Source organism: Limulus polyphemus, unplaced genomic scaffold (assembly GCF_000517525.1).
Source record: "Limulus polyphemus unplaced genomic scaffold, Limulus_polyphemus-2.1.2 Scaffold41, whole genome shotgun sequence".
Classification (NCBI taxonomy): Eukaryota; Metazoa; Arthropoda; class Merostomata; order Xiphosura; family Limulidae; genus Limulus; species Limulus polyphemus.
This window is the reverse complement of record NW_013665651.1, coordinates 223,202-244,152: the sequence shown is the minus strand read 5'-3', so window position 1 is coordinate 244,152 and position 20,951 is coordinate 223,202. Positions and strand designations below refer to the sequence as shown.

Sequence of the window (20,951 nt, the reverse complement as noted above, 5' to 3'; positions counted from 1 at the left end):
GTTTTTTCTAATTAATGTTTTGAAATAACAGAAAATGAAGACACTTGTTAGGAAAGCTAAACAGTTTATTCTATAAAAGTGAAGGTCTGGAACACTACAGTTAGGTGACAAGTGTTTAGAAAGATGTGATTAGTTTTTGTATCAAATGTAGTAGGTTATAGGCTTATGTTTACCATCTTCTGAGTTTCCTTTGAGGTACAGTATGATGTTTTTGTTCAAATATTATTTAATCAATATACAGTCAAAATTTTTTTAAATCTAAAATTTCTAAATGTTTATAGAGAAGTATACTGTTTGCTAAAAGTAATATTGATGAAAGCCAATTTTGAGACATTGTACTATTGTGTTAGTAGTAATTGAAAACAAAGAACTTTATAAGGAAGTATATTTCTTCCTTTTGTTGGTATAAGGAATATAAAAAGTTGTTTTTTGAGAGATATTTGTGCTTCTACAATAGTTATAAACTTTTTATTGGACAAAATTTGTAGTATATATATAGTTTATGACCTCTCAGTCATTTACAAAAGTGTGAACAGTTGTTCTTCTTAAACTTATAATTATAGTCTTGAAATTTTTATCCATTGTACAAGTTTTTTTGTTTCAATAATTTTTAATATATTAAACTTACAAAAGTTTAAAGTAATTTTTACTACAAGTAAGTTTGGATGTCTACATGAATAATATATGGTAACATGATTTTACAAGGAGTGCAATACTTTCTTTGTAAGTTCTACCTCTATGGTTAAGTAATAGTAATGACTTTATTAAATAAAAAAGTATATTTCAGAAGCACTACTATCTCTCCATGGAACATACAGCTATTACCTTGCATCACTGCCAAAATAAGGTTTTTGCATATAAGGCAATTCTTCAACAATCTTCTCACCCTTACATATATTAAAGTGAACTGCTCCAGTTTATGATGTGATCATCATTAAACTATACTCCTCCACTAATAGGAGGGTGACAATTTCTCCATGCTCAATAAACCTTGTGAGCATTAGCATGTTTCCTCAGCACTTCTTTATTCAGACATCTTTTGTTTCTCGGAATTATGGGATTTTTGTATAGTACTTTTTTACTTTAACTTTCAGTTAAAACTGTTGGACTTATTGTCTCTTGCTTATACTAAAGTTAAATACATATTCTTTCCTATTGTCAGGTTTTTATTTGGTAGGATTCTTTTACAGTAGGTGTCTGTGGCTTGTTGGTGATAAATTCTGAAAATAAATGGACAATACACAATCCACTTCTTTTAGAATAATGTCTATTCAAAACAAGTCAAACATATGTACAAAAATTCTTTACACTACAGGATATCACAGTTGTATCTAAAACTCTAAATAATTTTCTTTTCTTGTCAAAAGTCCACAGTGACCAATTCAATTACCTTAGAATCTAATTGACAAGATAAGTTAATTTTCTCTGTTTCTTACTATACAATCTATGATAAATTCACTTACGTTACCATGTGGGTTATCACAGTTGTATCCATAACTTTAAATAATTGTCTCCTTTTCATCAAAGCCCACACAGGCAGTTTAATTACATTAGAACACCCTATGACAAGACAAATTATTTCTCCTTATCTCTGCTAAACTGTGAAACTCACTTTAAGTATTGCCTGTTACGGCTAAACTAACAATCACTTCACTTTCTTAAATTTTTCTGACTTCACTTAACTTGTTGGTTACCACAGTTCAGAGCTTTAACTCTTTCAACATGACCTCTTTGTACTCATTCAAAGTCTTTATAGATTTGATATTACTAACTTTTAACATAGTGTGTATATCTTCAGGAAATTTAGCAGTCTTTCAATAAACATTATAAATCTTTCACATATAAACAATCATATTTTTTATTGAAGTATTTTTAATAAACTAAAAAAAGATTTGTCCTTGAGTATATCAAGTATTTGTTTTGTATAGTCTGTATAAGATTAAATACACTTTTCTTCATCACAAAAATCTTAAATTTCATTTGTGAAATCTCTAAAACCTCCTGAATACATTTAAAATGTTTGTTTTCAGTAAAATGTTATATTTTATCTGTTATTTTCACTTCCCTAACTCTATACTGACCTTGTAACCTTTTTCATCTTTATAGAATGACTTCAAAGGTAACATGAAGCTAAATTCATTTATTCTAAGTAGCTTTAAACTCATAAAAGTATACATCTATTTATAATTAAATTTTATTGTTTTATTGTCCTTTTGATTACTCTTTAAACCATGTCTAACTACTATTCACGCCATTATAAGTTGTAAGTCACTTGGGGAATGTGCAGCTCACGTTACACTATCGAATTACCATACCCATGAGCTACTCTGAGATACTCGTGTGCATGCCTCGTGAAATATTTTTATTATATTATTGTTTATCTAACCTTAACTAATCTAAAGAGATCCCTATTTTGACATTTTAGTTACTTTTATAATAATAAATAAAGAATAAACATGAAAAACAAGAAATAAAGTACTTACCCGAGTATTCTTGTTTTTTGCTGTTGACTATCAATTACACTTAACCCTACTATTTTATACTAATGATAGAAATGCATTAAATAATTTCTATTTAATTAAATATTGCACCAAAGAACATAGAATAATAACTTGCAAAAAGCAAACAATTTCCTCTAACAATCACAATTTTTCTGGTTTTCTAACTATGTGACAAGAGCCATTACAAATTCATCCAAGCTAAGCATTGTGATTCCTTTGGGAACCAAAGTTGTATTACAAGTGAAATTGATGATTATCTGTTCAGAACACAATGTAATATAATATATTTGATAGATGGAAGCCTTGTCTTTCTATTGGTTATAGGTAATATATGATTAAATGTAATAGAGAACTATTAACAAATCCTGAAAGAGGGGATGTGACAGGAGGGGGTCTGATTGAAGACTATAAAAATTCTGGTTTGTCTGAGCAATGATGATTTTATAGTGAGTAATTTACATTTAATTTTATACTTACTGGAGGGGTGGTGGATAAAATAGAGAAGAGAAGATACCTAGAGGAAGTGTCACACTAGGGGAAATGTAGGATTTTTAAAAATATTGCCTTATAGAAGTAAGAACTTAAAACTTATATCCTATTAAAATATGGATTATAAGCAAAGATTTTATGCTATACTAATTGGTATAACATAAACAAAAAGTTGTTTAATGAAATTTTGAATGTAAGACACAAAAACCTTGTGTCATACACAGTAAAGATTACCTGTGCTGGGTTAAACAATTATCTCTTTTTTTTTTTTAGTCAAAAGTCCACATAGGCTGTTTCAGTTACTTTAGAACCCAATTGACAAGACAAATTATTTTTCCTGTCTCTGTTGTTATGATACAGCTGTGAAACACCACTGTAGAAATCACCCATTAAGGCTAATCACTCACATGCCAGCTAATTTCACATTTTTTTTCACTAACTAACTTTTTTCTACCTGAACTTCACTTTTTCTAACTTAACTTCTTGGCTAAACTGTCAGTCACTCAGTCTAGATCTTCTAATTATCTCTCAATTAACTTGCTTTCTTATCTAGAAATGGTTTCATGATTTTCCCTAGACTTGTGTTTATTATTAACTGTGTAATAGGTGCATTTTTTGAAATAAAATAATTTTTAGTCAGAAAACTCATTTTTTTTTCTCCATGAATTATTTAAAGATACATTATAGTTTATTTTCCAAATTGTTTAACATGGTAAATATTATATATTTAAGTTGATTTTGAACAGCTGTTGTGATGCACTAGTAGTAACTGAATGTAAAAGAGTGTACAAGAAATACATTATACTTCTGCATCTCATTATTTTTCATTAGAGTAAATAACTTAAATGTTTTATTATTTCTTGCTGTCTGTGATGCAAGGTAAATATATATGTAAATCTGTTTCATTCATTAGAGTAAATAACTTAAATGTTTTATTATTTCTTGCTGTCTGTGACGCAAGGTAAATATATATGTAAATCTGTTTCATTCAATTCTTTTTGCACGTTTGTGAATGTAGAAATGATTGTAACTACATTAAATGATACATTTAAGTGGAAAATGTATCAGCACTAGAACAGGGTGACTATTAGAGTTTGTTAATCAATTAATGGGCAAGCTTATTAATCAGTTCCATTCAACTAATTGATTATTTTCACAAGTTTTGGATTGTTGGAGGATTTCAAAATAGTATAGTCAGAAACATTGACTTTGAGTAGTTGATTATTTTTGTTAGTTGTGACACTAAATGATTAAGCTTAACTACCTTAAACTAATCAAAAAGAATAATGAGAAATGAAAATGGCGATGTTTCATTCACCTGGATAGTTGGAACAATTGAAAACAGTAATAATCTGATACACATTTTGATTAGATTATTTTCATGATATTAATTGAAGTAATCATAATTTAGATTAATCAATTATTTCATATCACACTAATTCATATAGTTGATCATCATAGGTAATCAGGTTAATTGGTCTGCTCTAATCAGTACAGTCACAAGTTTTTTGTGTTAAAATTACTTGAAACACCTTTTGTCTGGCACATAATGTTTTCTGTTTAGTGTAGATGCCTTTTTTTATTCTTATTCTTACATATAATAATTGTTTTAATTGACAGAAATTTTTGGATAAATACAAGTCATAGTTTGATTGTTTTTATGTTGTTATAATGTCAATACTTATTTTTCTCTTTTGCAGAACGATTAATTTCTATTGTATAAGTATATCCACATTAAATATGCACTACCGGCACTTGTGTTTAAAATTTTTTAGATTATAATAAATTTTTTCTGGTAATGTTCTTAACTTACTTTGATTTCCTTTTTCTTTTTCTATTAACTTATTAAATTTATGATCTAATTTTATCTTATATTTATCAATGTTTTTCGTCGTATGAAACCAATAGAAATTTTCACAATCTAAACAGTTTTGTCTATTTTCTTTTGCTGCCGCCAAATGTAATTGATACACTTTGTGCTCTAGTTCTGCTATGAAACTTCTTTTTTGTTGTATCGTAATCCTCAATATGTGTTGCTTAATCTTGTGTAAAGTTTATCCAAAGTTTATACAAGTAAAAAGTAACATGAAAGGAAAGAAAATCGACCACTGTTTACACAATGAAATAATGAAAAATATAAAAAACAGAAACAAGTTTTAAATAGAGATGAAGGACCAGCAATTCAATACATTGATATATGGTGAGATACATTATATTTTTTTTTCCAATTACACTAAGGAAATATGTAAATAACAATGAAGTAATGCGACAAGGGGGAAAGTATAAAATAGTCTTGTAAGTTACTCCTGAGGATGATGTAGATCACGTCAAAACATGTACTTGTAGAGCAATATTTTAAAGTGGAAGCCGTACGGTTTCAATAAAGTTTTTATTGTGTAAATATAAAACGTTGTTGTTAATTATTTATTATAATTTAAAAAATATATCCACATTATTAAAAATGTGTGTACATTGGTGCATGTATCTGAAATTACTCGTTTACTGACATATATCCACAAATATATTTTATGACATTCACAATATTGGGAAAAGTTTCAATGGTATATGAACTTGAGTAGGTAGATGACTTTGTTTAAAAAAAAAATGCATAAATTCCAAATACATTTTGGCTTTAACTTTGATTGAATTGGTGGCTCATATTTTATATTACCATAAAGATGTACTCTGCTAGATATGATGACTTTTTTTCATTTATTATGTTCTCTGTATTATTTATTATGTTTGTGACTTCAAAAACTTGTCCCATTTATAGAAGTAAATATTTATTTTTCTTGAGGTGATTTGATAATATTTTGAGCTTTCAGAAGATGTCTTTTCTTTTTTCATACATTAAACTGGGATTCACAGATATTCTTAAAAAAAAAGAAAGCCTACATACCAAACTTGCTTGAATTATTGGGTTTTCTCAGCTAAGTTTCGTTAAAAGATATATTGCTCTTTCATACTTCTTGTATCAATAATTTGTGTTATTTTTCCTTAAGTGTTTGTAAGTATTTAATTAGAATATAAACTAGTAATATAAACTTGTATATTGTGCTATAAACTGACCAGTTAGTTCTCTAAGCTATATGACATTACTAATTTAATTAGAAAATAAAAGGACAACATGTAAAACGTATGTTCTTTATTATGCTCCTTTTACTCATCATAGTTTATTAGTTACAGTAGTACAGATACTAAAAATGAATATGAAGCATAAACTACCATAAAATACAACTAAAACCTCATACATAGTATTTGTTTGTAATTCAAAACCTGACTTTTATTTTTGTCTGTTGAAACTTGCATCATTATTTATTTACAACTAAAAATCTCATAAATAGTTTTTATTTGTAATTCAAAACCTGATTTTCATTTTTGTCTGTTGAAACTTGCATCATTATTTATTTACAACTAAAAACCTCATAAATAGTATTTATTTGTAATTCAAAACCTGACTTTCATTTTTGTCCGTTGAAACTTGCATCATTATTTATTTTGGTGATCTTCATATACCCATCATACTGTTAAATTATCAAAATCAACCATTACTCACCACCCTGTATTAATTAAGAGGTGATTTGTTTTTAGAAAATGATTAAAGAGATGAAAATAGTATATACATTCTATTTTTTGTCCCATTATAACATCAGACAAATATTTAACTAAAATAATTACTGGTTAGGTCTTCCTACCAGATAAGTGCGAGAAAGCTGTATCCTGCTGACATATTGAGCAAACATTGCCATCTGTGTTTCAGAAGGGTTAAATAGTTAATGCTATATGACATAGTGCTTATGATTTAGAGAGACTATTACTGTCAAGAAGTAAATGTTATCGGAGTAGTAGGCCAGTTTTAGCATCTATATAAATAATACTCTAGCATTTGTCCAGAACTTTTCTCACAAATTTCTCGATCAAAATGTCATATCGTTAGAAAGGCTTTTGTCTGAAGAGTCCAAACTGTGTATAGGCTTTTCAATTCAGAATCACTTTACCTATTTTTTGCTTTGTCCAACATTTCAATGTAATGAGTGTGGTACACAATGGCACAATGTCATCACGTGATGAGCAGCTTTGACTTCAATTTTAGTATTTTATTTGCAAATTATTTCACACAAACAACACTTAACCCACGTGTAATTTCCTAAAAAATTAACATTACACTAAATACAGTTGCTATGGGCTTTCTCGACTTATTTAAGTTTAAAATATGCATGTGTAGTTTGTTTAAAACCATATGCTTATCACTTTGTGAACATGCATTCAGATGTTTCTGCATATTCAGCTAAGTTTGTCTTCATTACAAATGTAAGAATTTAACTTAGATTCATTTAATAGACTGCTGTAAATACCTTCTATCTACTTTTTTCTTTACTAAGGATTTTATTTTTTGTTTTTGTGAATTTCTGTGTTTCAACTTGAAAAACCATCTCATACATTGAATATGCATAACTGTTTCAAAGTTTGTACACTATTAGAAATATCATTACTTTACTTTATTGTTTATTTTATGTGTAGTTTTATTAAATAAAGTTATGTACATGTAGTTTTATTAGATAAAGTTAAGCTTACATGAGTTTGTTTGTCTGACCTCGTAATATGTTTTTCAAATAGACCAGGATTTATCGATTTAATACGTAATGCCTGCAAGAAAGCATAGCCTTAATGGCATGTGTGAAAATGGTAGAATAAAGAAAGTTCAAGAGAAGGGCAGGTCATGGCTAGTTCAGTAAGACACATTTTCAAGGGTAGAATAAGGAAAATTCAAGCAAAAGGCACAAAGACTACTGCAAATATCTTGTGGGTCGTGGCTATTTTATTAAGACACATTTTCAAGTTAAATGGTTATATGTAGATCATTATGAGTGGACAACAGATTGAAATAGCAAGTTACCATCCTCAACAGGTCTGAGACAAGTCCAAGCCAATCCAAGCCTCATATTGGGTCTTCTTCTGTGGATAAATCTAGTGGAAGCTCTGGTCCTTCTACTCCACATCACAGTCACAGTGAGATTGATACTTCAACTAATGGTCAGGCCTGTAAATATGGAGAACTGGTTATTCTTGGGTAAGTTACATTATCAAAAAAAAGTTCATTGTTTTTCTATAAATATTAATATTTTGTATTAGTAACGTCAGATTTGTTGTAGATACTTCAATGATGTGCACAAATAATCATGAAGCTACTTTAATTTTGTGTTTATTGATGCAACAAACTTTTCTGATATCCATTTAATAATCATTTTTAATATAGCTTACTTTGATTTTAAAATAAATTTGCTAGCATTTAATTGTTTTTTGTCTAACTAATAATTTCAATAACTTAAATGTAGTTAAGTTTTTATAATATTGGTATATACTGAGTCCTCAGTCTGATGAAATATTGTATCCTTATAATGCATGTCTTATATAAATAGATTATGCATCTCAGGCACATGTTAAAGGTTATTGATATGTGTATGAGAGAGTAATATGTGACACGTGTATTGATTAAAGTTGTGTAATTGCTTTTGTCTTTCCATTTGTAATGAAAATAACTAAGTGAGCCATGTGTATTAATAGTCTGATTTTTAAATGTGTACGTTTATGTACATTTGTTTAAGACATTTTGAATTTAACAAGTGCTTATGAGCAAAAGATAAATTGTTTAATTGTCTTTCCTTTAGATATAATAAACAACAAAAATAAACTTAAATCTATGTTATATGAGAGATATCTGTGTATTTTCTTAAAAATTCCATATTTTAGTACCATAAAAATTCAGTGTAAACCATGTAATGAATGTACCTCTGAATGTTTATGAGTCATGTTTTAATGAAGCAATTATATAGCAAAGTAAAATGTTATATACTGTTTTAATTACTTCATGTAATAGTATGTGTGTATATATATATATATATACCAGTGTTAGTTCTTTCACATTAATCAAGTTAAAAAAAGGTATGGATCATTGTATAGTATTAAACAAAGCTATTTACTGTATGGTGTGTTTTAGTATTTACTCTCACTTTGTCATGGGTCATTAGAAGAAGGAACCAGGTTGGAGAATATTTTTACATCTATTAGTTACAGTTACAATGTACATATATACGAATAGTACACTTGTATTATTGTGTGATGTAGTTTGAAAGCCTCAGTTGTGTGCTGTGTTATTGCATGTAAGATGAGACTTAACATATTTTAAGAATCAGGTTAAATCTTATATAAATTTATATGAGTGTTAAAAATATGTCATTATACAAATCAATTTTAATCAAAGTGTAGATTTGGAGCCATAATAAAAAAGTAAATAACTATTATATTCGCTATACCATTATTCTTTATTTCTTTCATTACTCGCAGAAATGGGCTGGACATGGCCTAGTGGTTAGAGAACATGACTGTAGATTTAAAGGCCCATGATTTGCCTTCTGTTGCCACATAATTGCACATTGTAGATGATTATACAAGTGGTTAAATCTCACTTTTTGATTAGAGTAGCAAAAGAGTTGGTGGTGAGTGCTTTTTGACTCACTGCATTCCCTGTAGTCTGCAAGTTCAAAATTAGGGGTGACTATCACAGATAGTCCTTGTTTAACTTTGTACAAATATCCAAAACAACAACAGAAAAAGATATTAACAGAGATTATAGTTGTACTCTAAATGTGTGTGTTTCAATAGCAATTTTACATGAATTATGTATTATGATCATTTAAAGTCATTTAACAAATGATATATAGGTGAAGATGGCATGGTTTATACATTTTCTTTAACTGCAATGCAGAACATACAGAATAACATTAACATAGTATTTGATTCTAAATAATCGTTTACACTATTATGAGCACATAATGACTTCCAAAACTGATCTCAGACAGGAATTAAACCTGTATAATCACTGGTCTAAGCTCTACTCAGTTTTGGTTTTCATTTCTTTAGCAGAACTTACAAGCATCCTGTATGCAGCATAAAACATTCATATACTCAGTGAGATAAATGCTGTGTTTTCTTTATGAACTGTTTGAAACTTTTCTTATTTATCTCTATTTCAATATTCATCTACAGTATAGAAATGGTAAACTTTTTGAAAGTAAAGGTACATAAAATAAAGAATATATTAAAAATTATTTTCTCTGTTTAAGTCACACTATTACACTATTTTTCTACAAAAACAAGGAATTTAGTAAAATGCACAATGAATAAGATCTTCATGTATCTAAAATAAAAGTTTTGTATTTTTGTTTAAAATTATCGAAAGTCCTCATTATAGTTTTTTTTCTTTTAAATACAAATGTAGGTAACATTTAGTTTACACATATATATATATATATATATATATGCACACACAATTTCATAAAAGAATTTTCAACGTTAATTTTTTTTATTAGGTACAACGGTTCTTTACCACAGGGTGAGAAAGGCAGACGGAGAAGTAAATTTGTCTTGGGTAAACGGCCAGTACCTAATGGAGTTAAAAAATCTAAACATTATGTGGTTAAACAACCTCAGTCTTCAAAGGTAAATACAGACTTGATATTTTATAACTATAACTTAGTAGAGTTATGGCATCATAATTTGTTTAAGAATAATGAAATAAGTGAGCAATGTGATGTTGGCACAGAGACTCAAACCTCTAACACCACTGTATGATTGGTTTTAGAGCTAACATTTGTCAACAGTAGTTTTTCTTTAACTCTTGTCAGACAACAGTATCAGTGAGATTGTGTAGAAATCAATAGTACAAACAGTCTAGTTTTGTATACTCTAATAAAATGATATAGAGGACAATTACCATGGATGAGAAAGAAAATGATATTGTGTTTTCTATATATTTTAGTAAATGGCATTGCAGTCTTGTTCAAAACTGGTTTTACAACTTTTAGTATAAGTTAATATGAAATTAGCTGGATTTTTGTTTTTATGAACTACTGTACTATTGTGATTTGGACTATCCATTGGCAGTGTGTAACCTGCAGAGTTGGATGTCAGGCTAATGTTATGCATCATTAGGTCTACATGCATGCATGATAGAATAGATTTATAACTTACTTTCTGTCTTTCATGTAAACCTAGTGACATAATATTCATTCGTGGTTGTGCAAGTGTTTTTATTAATAGGAATTTGTTTTTAGTTCATAATTAAAATGTGAAAGAATTGTCTTATTTTGAATAACCAAGCATGTGTTATCAAGTCCAATAATATTATAATACATTACCAATAAAAGGAGAATGATTGTTTTATTCTCACCAAGCTGTGTAGCATCTGCCTCTTCTCAAAAGCATCTAAAGGTTGAACTCAGTAGAATATATTATACTTTCTGAAATAATATGCACAAGTTGAATACTTCTTTAAATGCACTGTTAAATGTAAGTCTTAAAATTGTTCATCAGCTTGTTATTATATCTTCATTAAGTACGTGGGCTCTCTACTAAGACAGTTTACTTTATATAAATGTGTAAAAATGTTAAATAGCATTATATTGATTTTCATTGATTTGTGTAAATGTCAGAGACCCGCAGTCATGAGAAAAACATGTTGGATACAGTATTTAATTTTTCATCATGAATATTATAACATCTCTTCTGATGCCATTTTGTTGTTTTGAAATACCAGTTATTAGTAGTAAAAGTATTTTGTTTTCTGAGAATATGCAGTTAATGAAATTGTCTCATTTTTATGTATTGTGTTTCCAATATTTCATAAAGAGACAACTTTATTCTGAAAAAGGGATCTAAGACATTTTTCTAATGAAAAACTCGAGACAGTGCTAATGTATTGAAAAATTAGTTATGTATTGTCAGTAACTTCTGATCAAAGCAATTTACATTCATAGGTCAAAACTAAAGATCAACTAAATAACTGATATAGCTGATTTAATATATGAGTAAAAAAAACAAACCCTATAGTGATCAAAATGCATTGATTCATCAGTTGGGTACCCTTTCTGTTGCTGATATGTTTTTCTGCAGTCCCAGTTATATCTCGTGAAGTTTGGCTATATTATATCAATAAACCTTTTCCTTAAAAAAAGAATCACTAGATGTGAGATTTCTCTTCACTGTTTAGTTTATTGGATAAAAAGACAGTTGTTTGTAGATGCTTGTGTGTTGAAATTAAAACGTTTTAACACAGATGGCTTCTAAAGCCCAGTTTTCATTCTAGATTCAAATATATATATTGAGTTAACAAAATATTTGCATAGGTGTATTATGAGATGGAAAAGAAGTAGTAGTAAAGATTTCTAAATATATTTTATGTAAATTATGCTGCAGTATGCTAAACTTGTCATGATATATCTTTAAAAATATTTTACTAAGATGTAGCTTTTATAGCTTGATCTCAAATATAAATATTAACCAGGTTTTGTATATTTAAACATTTTCAATGGTTGTCATTTAAGTGCTGATTCTTCAGAATGTTCTTATAGCACCTCCATGTTCTAAGATACAAAGGTATATTTGTTATCTTTTTTTCTTCTACAGGCAATATTAGATAGTATGCAACACTCCATATCATATACGTTATCTCGGAATCAAGCTGTGATTGTGGAGTACATGCTAGATGATGAAACTGATATGTTCCAGGTGAGCAGTCAGATGAAACATTAGAAGTCTAAAATAGGTCAAATAAACCAAAAAAATCAATTTCGTAGGAGACAATCATTTCATTGTAAAAACCTTATTCTGCTATACTTATATAAACTTCATTACGTTTTGAATAATGGCATTTGCCTTTTTCGTACTTGGTCCTATTGTACAGTTATTTATCTTGTTACTAACTAATAAGTATGAAATATTGATGAAGTTTATTATCAGTGGTTTGTTCTAGGTTACTTTAAGGATTTTTAAAAGTATAAAACACATTCCATTCAGGTTTTTTAATGTTGAAGTTGACAAATAATTATGTTTTTTGATCTTACAGATTGGAAGGTCATCAGAAATTCCGATTGACTTTGTGGTGATGGATACAATTCCAGGTGATAAAGCTGGAGATTGTAAAGTAACACAGAGCACAATCTCAAGGTTTGCATGTCGGTTTCTTGTAGAAAGAAATGAAACTCACACTGCAAGGGTTTATGCTGCTGGCTTTGATTCTTCCAGAAATATTTTTTGCGTGTGTGTGTGTGTGTGTGTGTAAAATATAAAATTTGCATTTACCCCCACAGAAACACAGCTATAACTGTTAATAATTGATATGTTTGAAACTTAAATAGTATTATTTTTGGTTGAAGAGGATCCAAAATGTTTAAAATTTAAATATTATTTTTAGTTGAAAGTGTAGCTACATTTTTGAAACTTAAAGAGTTTTAGTTGAAATGGTACCTACATATTTAAATCGTAGAGGTTGTTTTGCTTGAAATGGTGCTTACATGTCTAAAACTTAAAGGTTATTAGTGCTATCTACATCTGTGAAGCGTAAAGGGTATTATTTTTGGTTAATACAGTATATGTTTAAAACTTAAAGGACATATTTGGTCAAAACAGTCAATTCATCTTTAGTACTTAAGAGGCATTTTTTCTTGCATTTGAATCTAAAGTTTGTGCTTGTAGTAAAATATCATTCCATGGTGTGTAATTTAATCTTTTTTCCACCAGGAAAAGGCCACAAAATGGCAGCAAAATGGAGAGATTGATGGGCTCACAACAAATGGAATTCTAATCCTGCACCCACGTGGATCTTTCTGTGGTGGATCCTTGCCTGGAATATGGAGAGAAATCTCAGTTGGAGGAGGAGTGTATGCTCTTCGAGAATCCCGCTCAACACCACAGAAAGGAACCAAAGTAAAGTTGCTGTCTTATAGTTCTAGTTAAAACTAGTTAAGCTCTCATCTTAACCCTGTGACTTTAATGGCAGATTGTAGACAATATCTGTGCTACTACATTCAGAATTCAGTAAAATCTGTAGATAAATGTATTTCAGTTTTGTTTGAAAAATATATTTAAGAAAATATTGAATATATTTTAGCATTTTTTTTAGATAAATATGCTAGCATTGTTTTTTTATTGTTTCTTTAAAATCTGGAAATATTTATTTGTCCCTCTTTGTAACTTTTTTACATTCTAGTGTTTAACCTTTTCTCCATCTGTGAAATAATGAAATACTCTAAAGCAAAAGAAACTCAGTTGATGTTTGCTTATTTTGAACAAATTGATATTTGATTTTCATTGCAGTTTCTAGAACTTACTCTACTCCAGCTTTAGGAAATGATTTGTAATTGGTTTTCATCATCATATAGCAAAACGTGAAACATTATTCTAAATGCTACAGATCATGAGTTATAAATTATTTGCTTGTTATCTGTCATTTAACATCTCAAGTTACATTGAATTAGAGAAAAGCATCATATCCTATTCTTTGTAATCTCAGTCTAGCATTTGAAATTCCTTTTCATCTATCTGGTAAGTTTTTATAACATTAAAGATTCTGCTGTATGTGTATTTGAACTGTTTATGTAGATTTGTAAACGAAAATATGGTTGTAAAAATATGAATAAAAAAGCATGAAGACTTTTAAGAGATTGTTTTTAACTTGAAATAAGTATGGATGAACAGACCCCAGACAATTTTTCTCTCTTTATATCAGATGTTATAAATTTGCATTTCATTTTTTTATTTGGTAAGCACAAAACAAACTTGATAATTATTAATTTAAAACTACACTGTTAGTTCCATATTTCTACACATACCTTTAACTATGCTGATTAATTGAATGTGGTCAGTATCAAGAGATGTCATATAGTAATCATGTAGTTATTTTGCAGATGCATGACAGTTGTAGTGGCAAGAAAAAAATTAAATATAAAGGATGAGTTAAAAAGTCTAAGTAAATAACATTAACAACCTTTTTACTGACACATCAGGCAAAAATATGTTTAAAATACAAAAGGTTAAAGAAACTTCATTATAACTAATGGTTAAATACCTGCCATATGCTTTGACACAGTCCAATATCTTCGTCAGTTATTAATTTTTATTGTGCAAAAGAATCTTTGTTTACTAGGTTATGAGCCGTGCTTTTTTCTTTTGTTTTTGAGGGGAGGTGTAGAAATGAATAACATGACTTTTAGTAAACACATTAGAAGAAATATAAAGTGAAGAATATTCCTTTGATTTGTGTGTGTTTAAATTATAAACACCACTGGTTGGATGTTTATTTTTAAACATTCAAATATACACACATTATCAAAGTTATCAATGTATTAATCTGCACAGAACCAGTCAGATTTAAGAAGCTGGCCTCAAGTGTGGGTGGAAGGCTTAAAGAACAAAGCAGAAAATTATTTGTACTAAAAGAAATTTAATTTAAAACATGTTTATAAATCAAAAAGAAATTCAATAACTTTAGTGCTTTTAGAAGGTGAATTATACCCTCTTTAAGGTTGAATATGTATGCTGTTTAAATTTAAAATTTAAGGTTTAGGAAAGTAGCATTAGATTATCTTTTTAAAACTGTGCAGTTATCACATTTTTGAGTTACTTGTGTATTTCAAAGCTCCTTGTAATGCATTATTTTTTAGTATATTTTGTTGTTTTTTTGCATAATTTAAGTTCAAATAATTAAAAACACGTGACATTTCAAACAAGAAAAAGACTGAACTCCAATACTTTAAGGTTATACAAAAGAAAAAATACAATACAGGGAAATAAAATCCATAGTATAATGAATAAGGAATTGCAAAAAAATTTGTTAAAAATCAGTACTTAAGTTTAAAAGAGTCAGAACAAAGAATATCTTTTAAATGTTTAACAACAAAGTTGTTTCAGAAGGATTATCATTATAATTAGGAATGTTTTGACTAAAATGAAAGATTAAGGGAGGTCAGAATATATTTTTTCATGAGTTAAAAGTATTAGAATTTTTTGACATTTTATAAGTAAAAAAAAAAGGAGTCAATATAACTTCAGAATGTTTTGCTTTGTTTGTTTTAAAACATTTTAGTTTTACCACTTTTGCAGATTGAAGACGAAATCAATGACTTACAAGACGGAACATTAATTGATCTTTGTGGAGCTACATTGTTATGGCGATCTGCAGATGGGTTAAATAAATCTCCTGTGAGTGTTGACAGTAACTGGTGTAATAAAGCGAGTATATTTTTTAAGGGAAGATTTTTTATAGGAAAAATATGGAGTTTTTATTTTAAGTTTAAAAGCATTTTATTAAAATGGACTATTGCTGTATAGATTCAAAGATCTTTTAACATAGTTTAACACAAACTTCCGAAACACACCACTTCTCACACTTTAGCTTTATCCATATGAAAGATTCTCTTCTTTGCTCGTCTAAGTAATGGTGTGAATTCTACCTTGTTTGCTCCAGTCTATGTACCCCACTATACTGCCCTTAGTGATTTTAATCTTGTGACTCTCTCGATGTATTTCAATATTACCTCTATACCCAATCCATATATAAGCTCCCTGTTATTCTTTCTTATTCACTTTTCTTTCCTTGATGGCAAAAATTATGAAGATTGTCTTGCGTGTTTACTGCTGGTTTCTATTCAGCACTACATTTGTAACATTTGCTATTGAATTATTTTATATCTTTTCGTGGAGTTTGAGTTTATTGTTTTTTTACTTGATTTTATGGAGAAAAAAGTTTGGAGACGTTTTTCTCTAATATGAATACTCACATTTTTCGTCTTGGACAGAGTCGCCTGATCCTCCTTCTCTACCAGATCACAATTTTAACACTATCCGGGGGTGGGCTGGGGTGGCACCTTCCGTGGAGGACATACAGTTCAGTATACGCAGAAGGGTAGAGTCTTACATGTGATCTGATGTTTTTTCCCCTGTTGGCTCTGAGGCAGAGTTTGTAGGAGATCAAGGGTGGACTAGTGAACATTTAGACTTTATTTTTCCAGCACCTTCCTTTGCTCAAACAGCTAATTGTGTCAGACATCCTGCCTCTTGTACCTTTTTTTTTCAAAAACTAATATGCCATGTTTGTCATGTTTTGAGTATTTATCCTGTGGCTTATGAATTTTCACCTTTTTTATTGGGAGAAACTAGTTCATCAGATTACCTGGTCCTTCCACCTTTGCCAGACATTGCAGTGCATACAAGGAGATTTGCAGATTATTTGAGGGAAAGTGTTGCCATGGTTTGTCCTCCTTCTTTATTGGATCAGTATGCCTTCACTTTCCATTGCTGATGAACCCTTATTTGGACTCTCAGAGCTTCGAACCTTTACTTCCTATTTTGGGCTCTGGACAAGATGCCATTGTTCATCTTAAACAATCTAAGTTTTCTAGAATTTGCTTTCAACTGTTGTCTGAGGCCTATCATAGTATCATAGACCCCCTTCTCAAATTTTGGAGGATCTTAATCATTTATTGACTTCTACTTTGGTTAGGTTATAGGCTTCTACTCTCTCCTCGATAACTTGGTTGGTTTGTTGCTGAGATCTTTTGGAGAGAGATGCCTTACTGGAGGGAGTTCACCATCCTGCATTCATGCTTAGGGATCTAAGTGAAGCTCATTTTCTTAGCCTGTTTTGCAGTAATTACAGAATATATATGGAATCTTGAGTAGATGGGGCCTGTCTCCATTCTTCATTTTCTACACTTGTTTCTTGACTGCCCCAAAGTTCTTCTATAGGATGGTTTACTGCATCTCCTGTTCATGTTACCAGACCTTATGCTTCGGTGCCATGATCCATTGAAACACATAGGCTATTTTGACCTTAACAGCAGGGATCATCCTCCAGGGTGGAGTGTGGATTTCTGCTTTGGCGACTATCTTATGGGGTCTCGTCTCAGAGGATTCAGGTTTGTATGGGAGGCAGTCACCACAGATCAGTAGGTCATTCAACTTCTCAAGAGGGGATTGAGTCTTCAGCCCATGTCTCCTTCTTTGTCTCTCATACTGGTTGGCTTTCCATTCCTCAAAGACTCTTACATTCAATCGTTGAGCAGCCATCCAAGATCTTCTGCACAGACGTCATAAAGCTCCTCACCTCCTCTCTCAAGGACTTTTATTCTTGGCTGTTTGTAGTACTGAAAAAGACAGGCAATTGGCAACCAGTCATCGACCTCACTCTCTTCCTCCAGCCTCTTAAGTTTACAATGGAGTTGTTTTTTTCCCTTCAGTGGCTCTTTTCACTCAGACTATGGATGACAAAATTTGATGTTGCAGATGCCTATTTTCATATCCTGGTTGCTAAGTCTTCAAGGTGTTATCTCCGTATCATGCAAGACAACCAGGTTTTCAGTTTTGTGCTCTATCATTTGACCTTGCTTTTGTTTTATATGCAGAATTCATACTCACAATTACACAGATGACTGTCTTCTTCTTTCTCCTTTTTGCCACTTGGCAGAATTACACACTGAAACTCTTATATCAGAAGCTGTGAGAGCTGGGTGTCTTATCAAAAAGGAGTAGTATATTCTTACTCCACACAGTTCCTCATACAATTAGGGGTGTTTTCAATTCCAGGCTCAGCTGGGGCCAACCTTGAACAGGTTGAACAGAGAAAACCCAACTGTCCAAATGTAGGTGTTTCTCTACCACCTCCATGGCCAGAGATACATCTGTTCACAGATGCTTCTCTTCAGGGTTGGGGTACTTGTACAGGCAATATGGAATTCAAGGACCTTTGGACTGTAGAGAAAGCTCCTGTCCACATCAGTCTCTTAGAACTTTTAGCAGTTCAATAAGCTCGAATTGTTCTGAGGGAAGGTGGTAATGCTTCATTCAGATGATTCCACAGTAGTCTCATCCTTTTCAAAGTAAGGGGCACTCACCCCAGATCTCTTTGTTTTTGAATAATGGATCTTCTCTTTTGGGCACACAAACACCAGATTGTTCTTTTTGCTTGTCATATTCCAGGGGTATTGAATCTAGTGGCCAACCAGTTGTCTTGGGGCAACACAGATCGATACTTTCACCACACATTAGAATTCCAAGCTCCCATCTTTTTGATTTCCAGTACCTCACCCTCTGGCTTTGGAAATGGAGGCTCTCAGCTAGGATTGGAATTGTCTTTATCTTTATGCATTCTCTCAGATTCGTCTGCTCTCCATGGTTCTGGCCTGATTCTCTCCATGTCTGGTCAAGTTCTTCTGGTGGTACCATATTGGCCCAGGTTAGCCATAGTTTCCACTCCTCCAGTATCTTCAGGACTGTCCACCTCTTCCCCATCATCCTTGGCCGTCTCTCTTATGTCAGCCTCGGTTGGAGATTTCTCATCCAGCAGTTGACGTTATTTGACTTCATGCCTAACCTTTATATAGTCCATTGCATGATATCAGGGACTAACATCTTGAGTGACATCCTTATTTACACATTCCATTTAACATTCTTCTTTGAAGTTTATTAAAGGAAATGGTTTATTTATTGTTAGTGGTCTCTCATAAGTGGGTGTAAACAGTTGCATCCCACTGTGCAACATGCCTCTCAATTTTGGACATGGTTATTTGACAAAGGTTTTGCACCTTCGGCTGTTGCCCTATGTAAGGCTGCCTTATCAGCTCCTTTTCGTTTTTGTATGCAAAGAAAAGTGGTGTTGAGTCCTCAGTTTTGTCATTACTTTTCAAACATTTCTGGCTATCCATCTTCATTGCCCCATTCAGTTTCTTAACTGGGATATCACAGTGGTTCTCCTTGCATTATCATGTCCACCTTTTAAACATTTGGAGTTGTATTCACAATATTATCTTTCACTTAAAACATGTTTTTCTGTTATTGGCTAGTGGGGTCGAAGTTCAGTTGTGTTTGCACTCCATGTTCATGGGATACTGTACCATTCCAACTATGTTCTGTTGTATCCAGACAAGGTCTTTTCTACTTAAAATTGCATAAGTTAGGGAAGGAGATAAGGTTTTCTCTCCTATTCATCTTCCTTTCATTTCTCTTTCATGTCTGGATTGCCTTTTATGCTGCACTGTTCTGGCTCTCCGATGTTATGTGGCATGCACTGAAGCATTTCAGGGATCATGTCACAGGTTATTTATCCATTAGGATCCTTTGGTTCATATGACTTATCCTCTGTCACATTGATAAGTTGGATTCGTCAGTTGGTTCAAATGGTATTTTATTGGAAGAGCAGAGACTTCGAGTCTCATCTCATCCAGTTCAGCATATATAGATGTCTCTGGTAGCTTGATTGTATCAATTGCTGGAGGAAATTGTTTATGTTGGTATGTGGACCACACCTAGCACCTTGACATTGCACTATTTATATAATTTAGACAGTCTCCTCCTTGGATGGGTTTTGGCTGCTTCCCGTGGCTATTCTACACATCCCAGATCAATTGTGACAGAGGTGTGTAAGATGGTGAAGCTGGTTACTCTCCCACACTTAACCCTGGATGGTTTTCCCAGATGTCAGGTGGAGAGCCTTCTCGTAATTCCAGTTCAGAGATGACAATTCACTATGCAGTTGTGTGAGTGTGGCCTTTTTTTTGGTCATTCTCTTACTTTCCATGATCATGAAAGAGAGTCCTCAACTCCTTGTAATTTTGCACACGGAGCATGATGTCTGTGAGCCATTGGTTGAACTTCGTTTGTTCCATTTCCTCCTCCTAATTCCGGGGGCAGGAGGTTTTATCTTGCCTCCCAGGTTGAGGAGTTAGGATTTTGGTTCATAGTCCTAGGCAGGATGATCTCAGGTTGAGTGAGGTGTGAATTGGCTCTATCATCCCAAGTTTGGTTTGTTGCATTTTGAGTATCTTCAGGTTGGGAGAAGACTTGTTCGGTTAGATGTTGCTTGCCTTCCCTTCCTAATTTTGGTGGTAGGAAATGTAAACTTTTAACATAGGTTTAATTATAGTATTATATTGTCATAAATGAAGAAGAAAAAACATAAGACGTACTTCATGCTCACACACAAACAAAAAAACTAACATCTAAATGATCTTATTATTGACAATAATTTGCTTAATACTATTTAGCAGTTTTTAGAACTGAGCTCCTGAGCAGCCTTCACCTATTTAACCCTTTTGAGACGGGTCACAGGTAAAAGGCCATGTCATCTTG

At 31.3% G+C, this 20,951-nt stretch overlaps 1 protein-coding gene across 2 annotated transcripts in view; it reads left to right on the top strand.

The window, feature by feature from the left end:
• The window catches only part of LOC106461887 (protein pellino-like), a 34,426-nt gene that overhangs the window by 7,447 nt on the left and 6,028 nt on the right, over window positions 1-20,951 (top strand). For both annotated transcript variants that reach the window (XM_013921757.2, XM_022388950.1), the window contains exons 3-8: window positions 7,900-8,061; window positions 10,361-10,490; window positions 12,456-12,557; window positions 12,895-13,092; window positions 13,569-13,754; window positions 15,930-16,028. In XM_013921757.2, coding sequence (XP_013777211.1) covers window positions 7,900-8,061; window positions 10,361-10,490; window positions 12,456-12,557; window positions 12,895-13,092; window positions 13,569-13,754; window positions 15,930-16,028 — 877 coding nt within the window. The remainder of the gene's footprint in view (window positions 1-7,899; window positions 8,062-10,360; window positions 10,491-12,455; window positions 12,558-12,894; window positions 13,093-13,568; window positions 13,755-15,929; window positions 16,029-20,951) is intronic.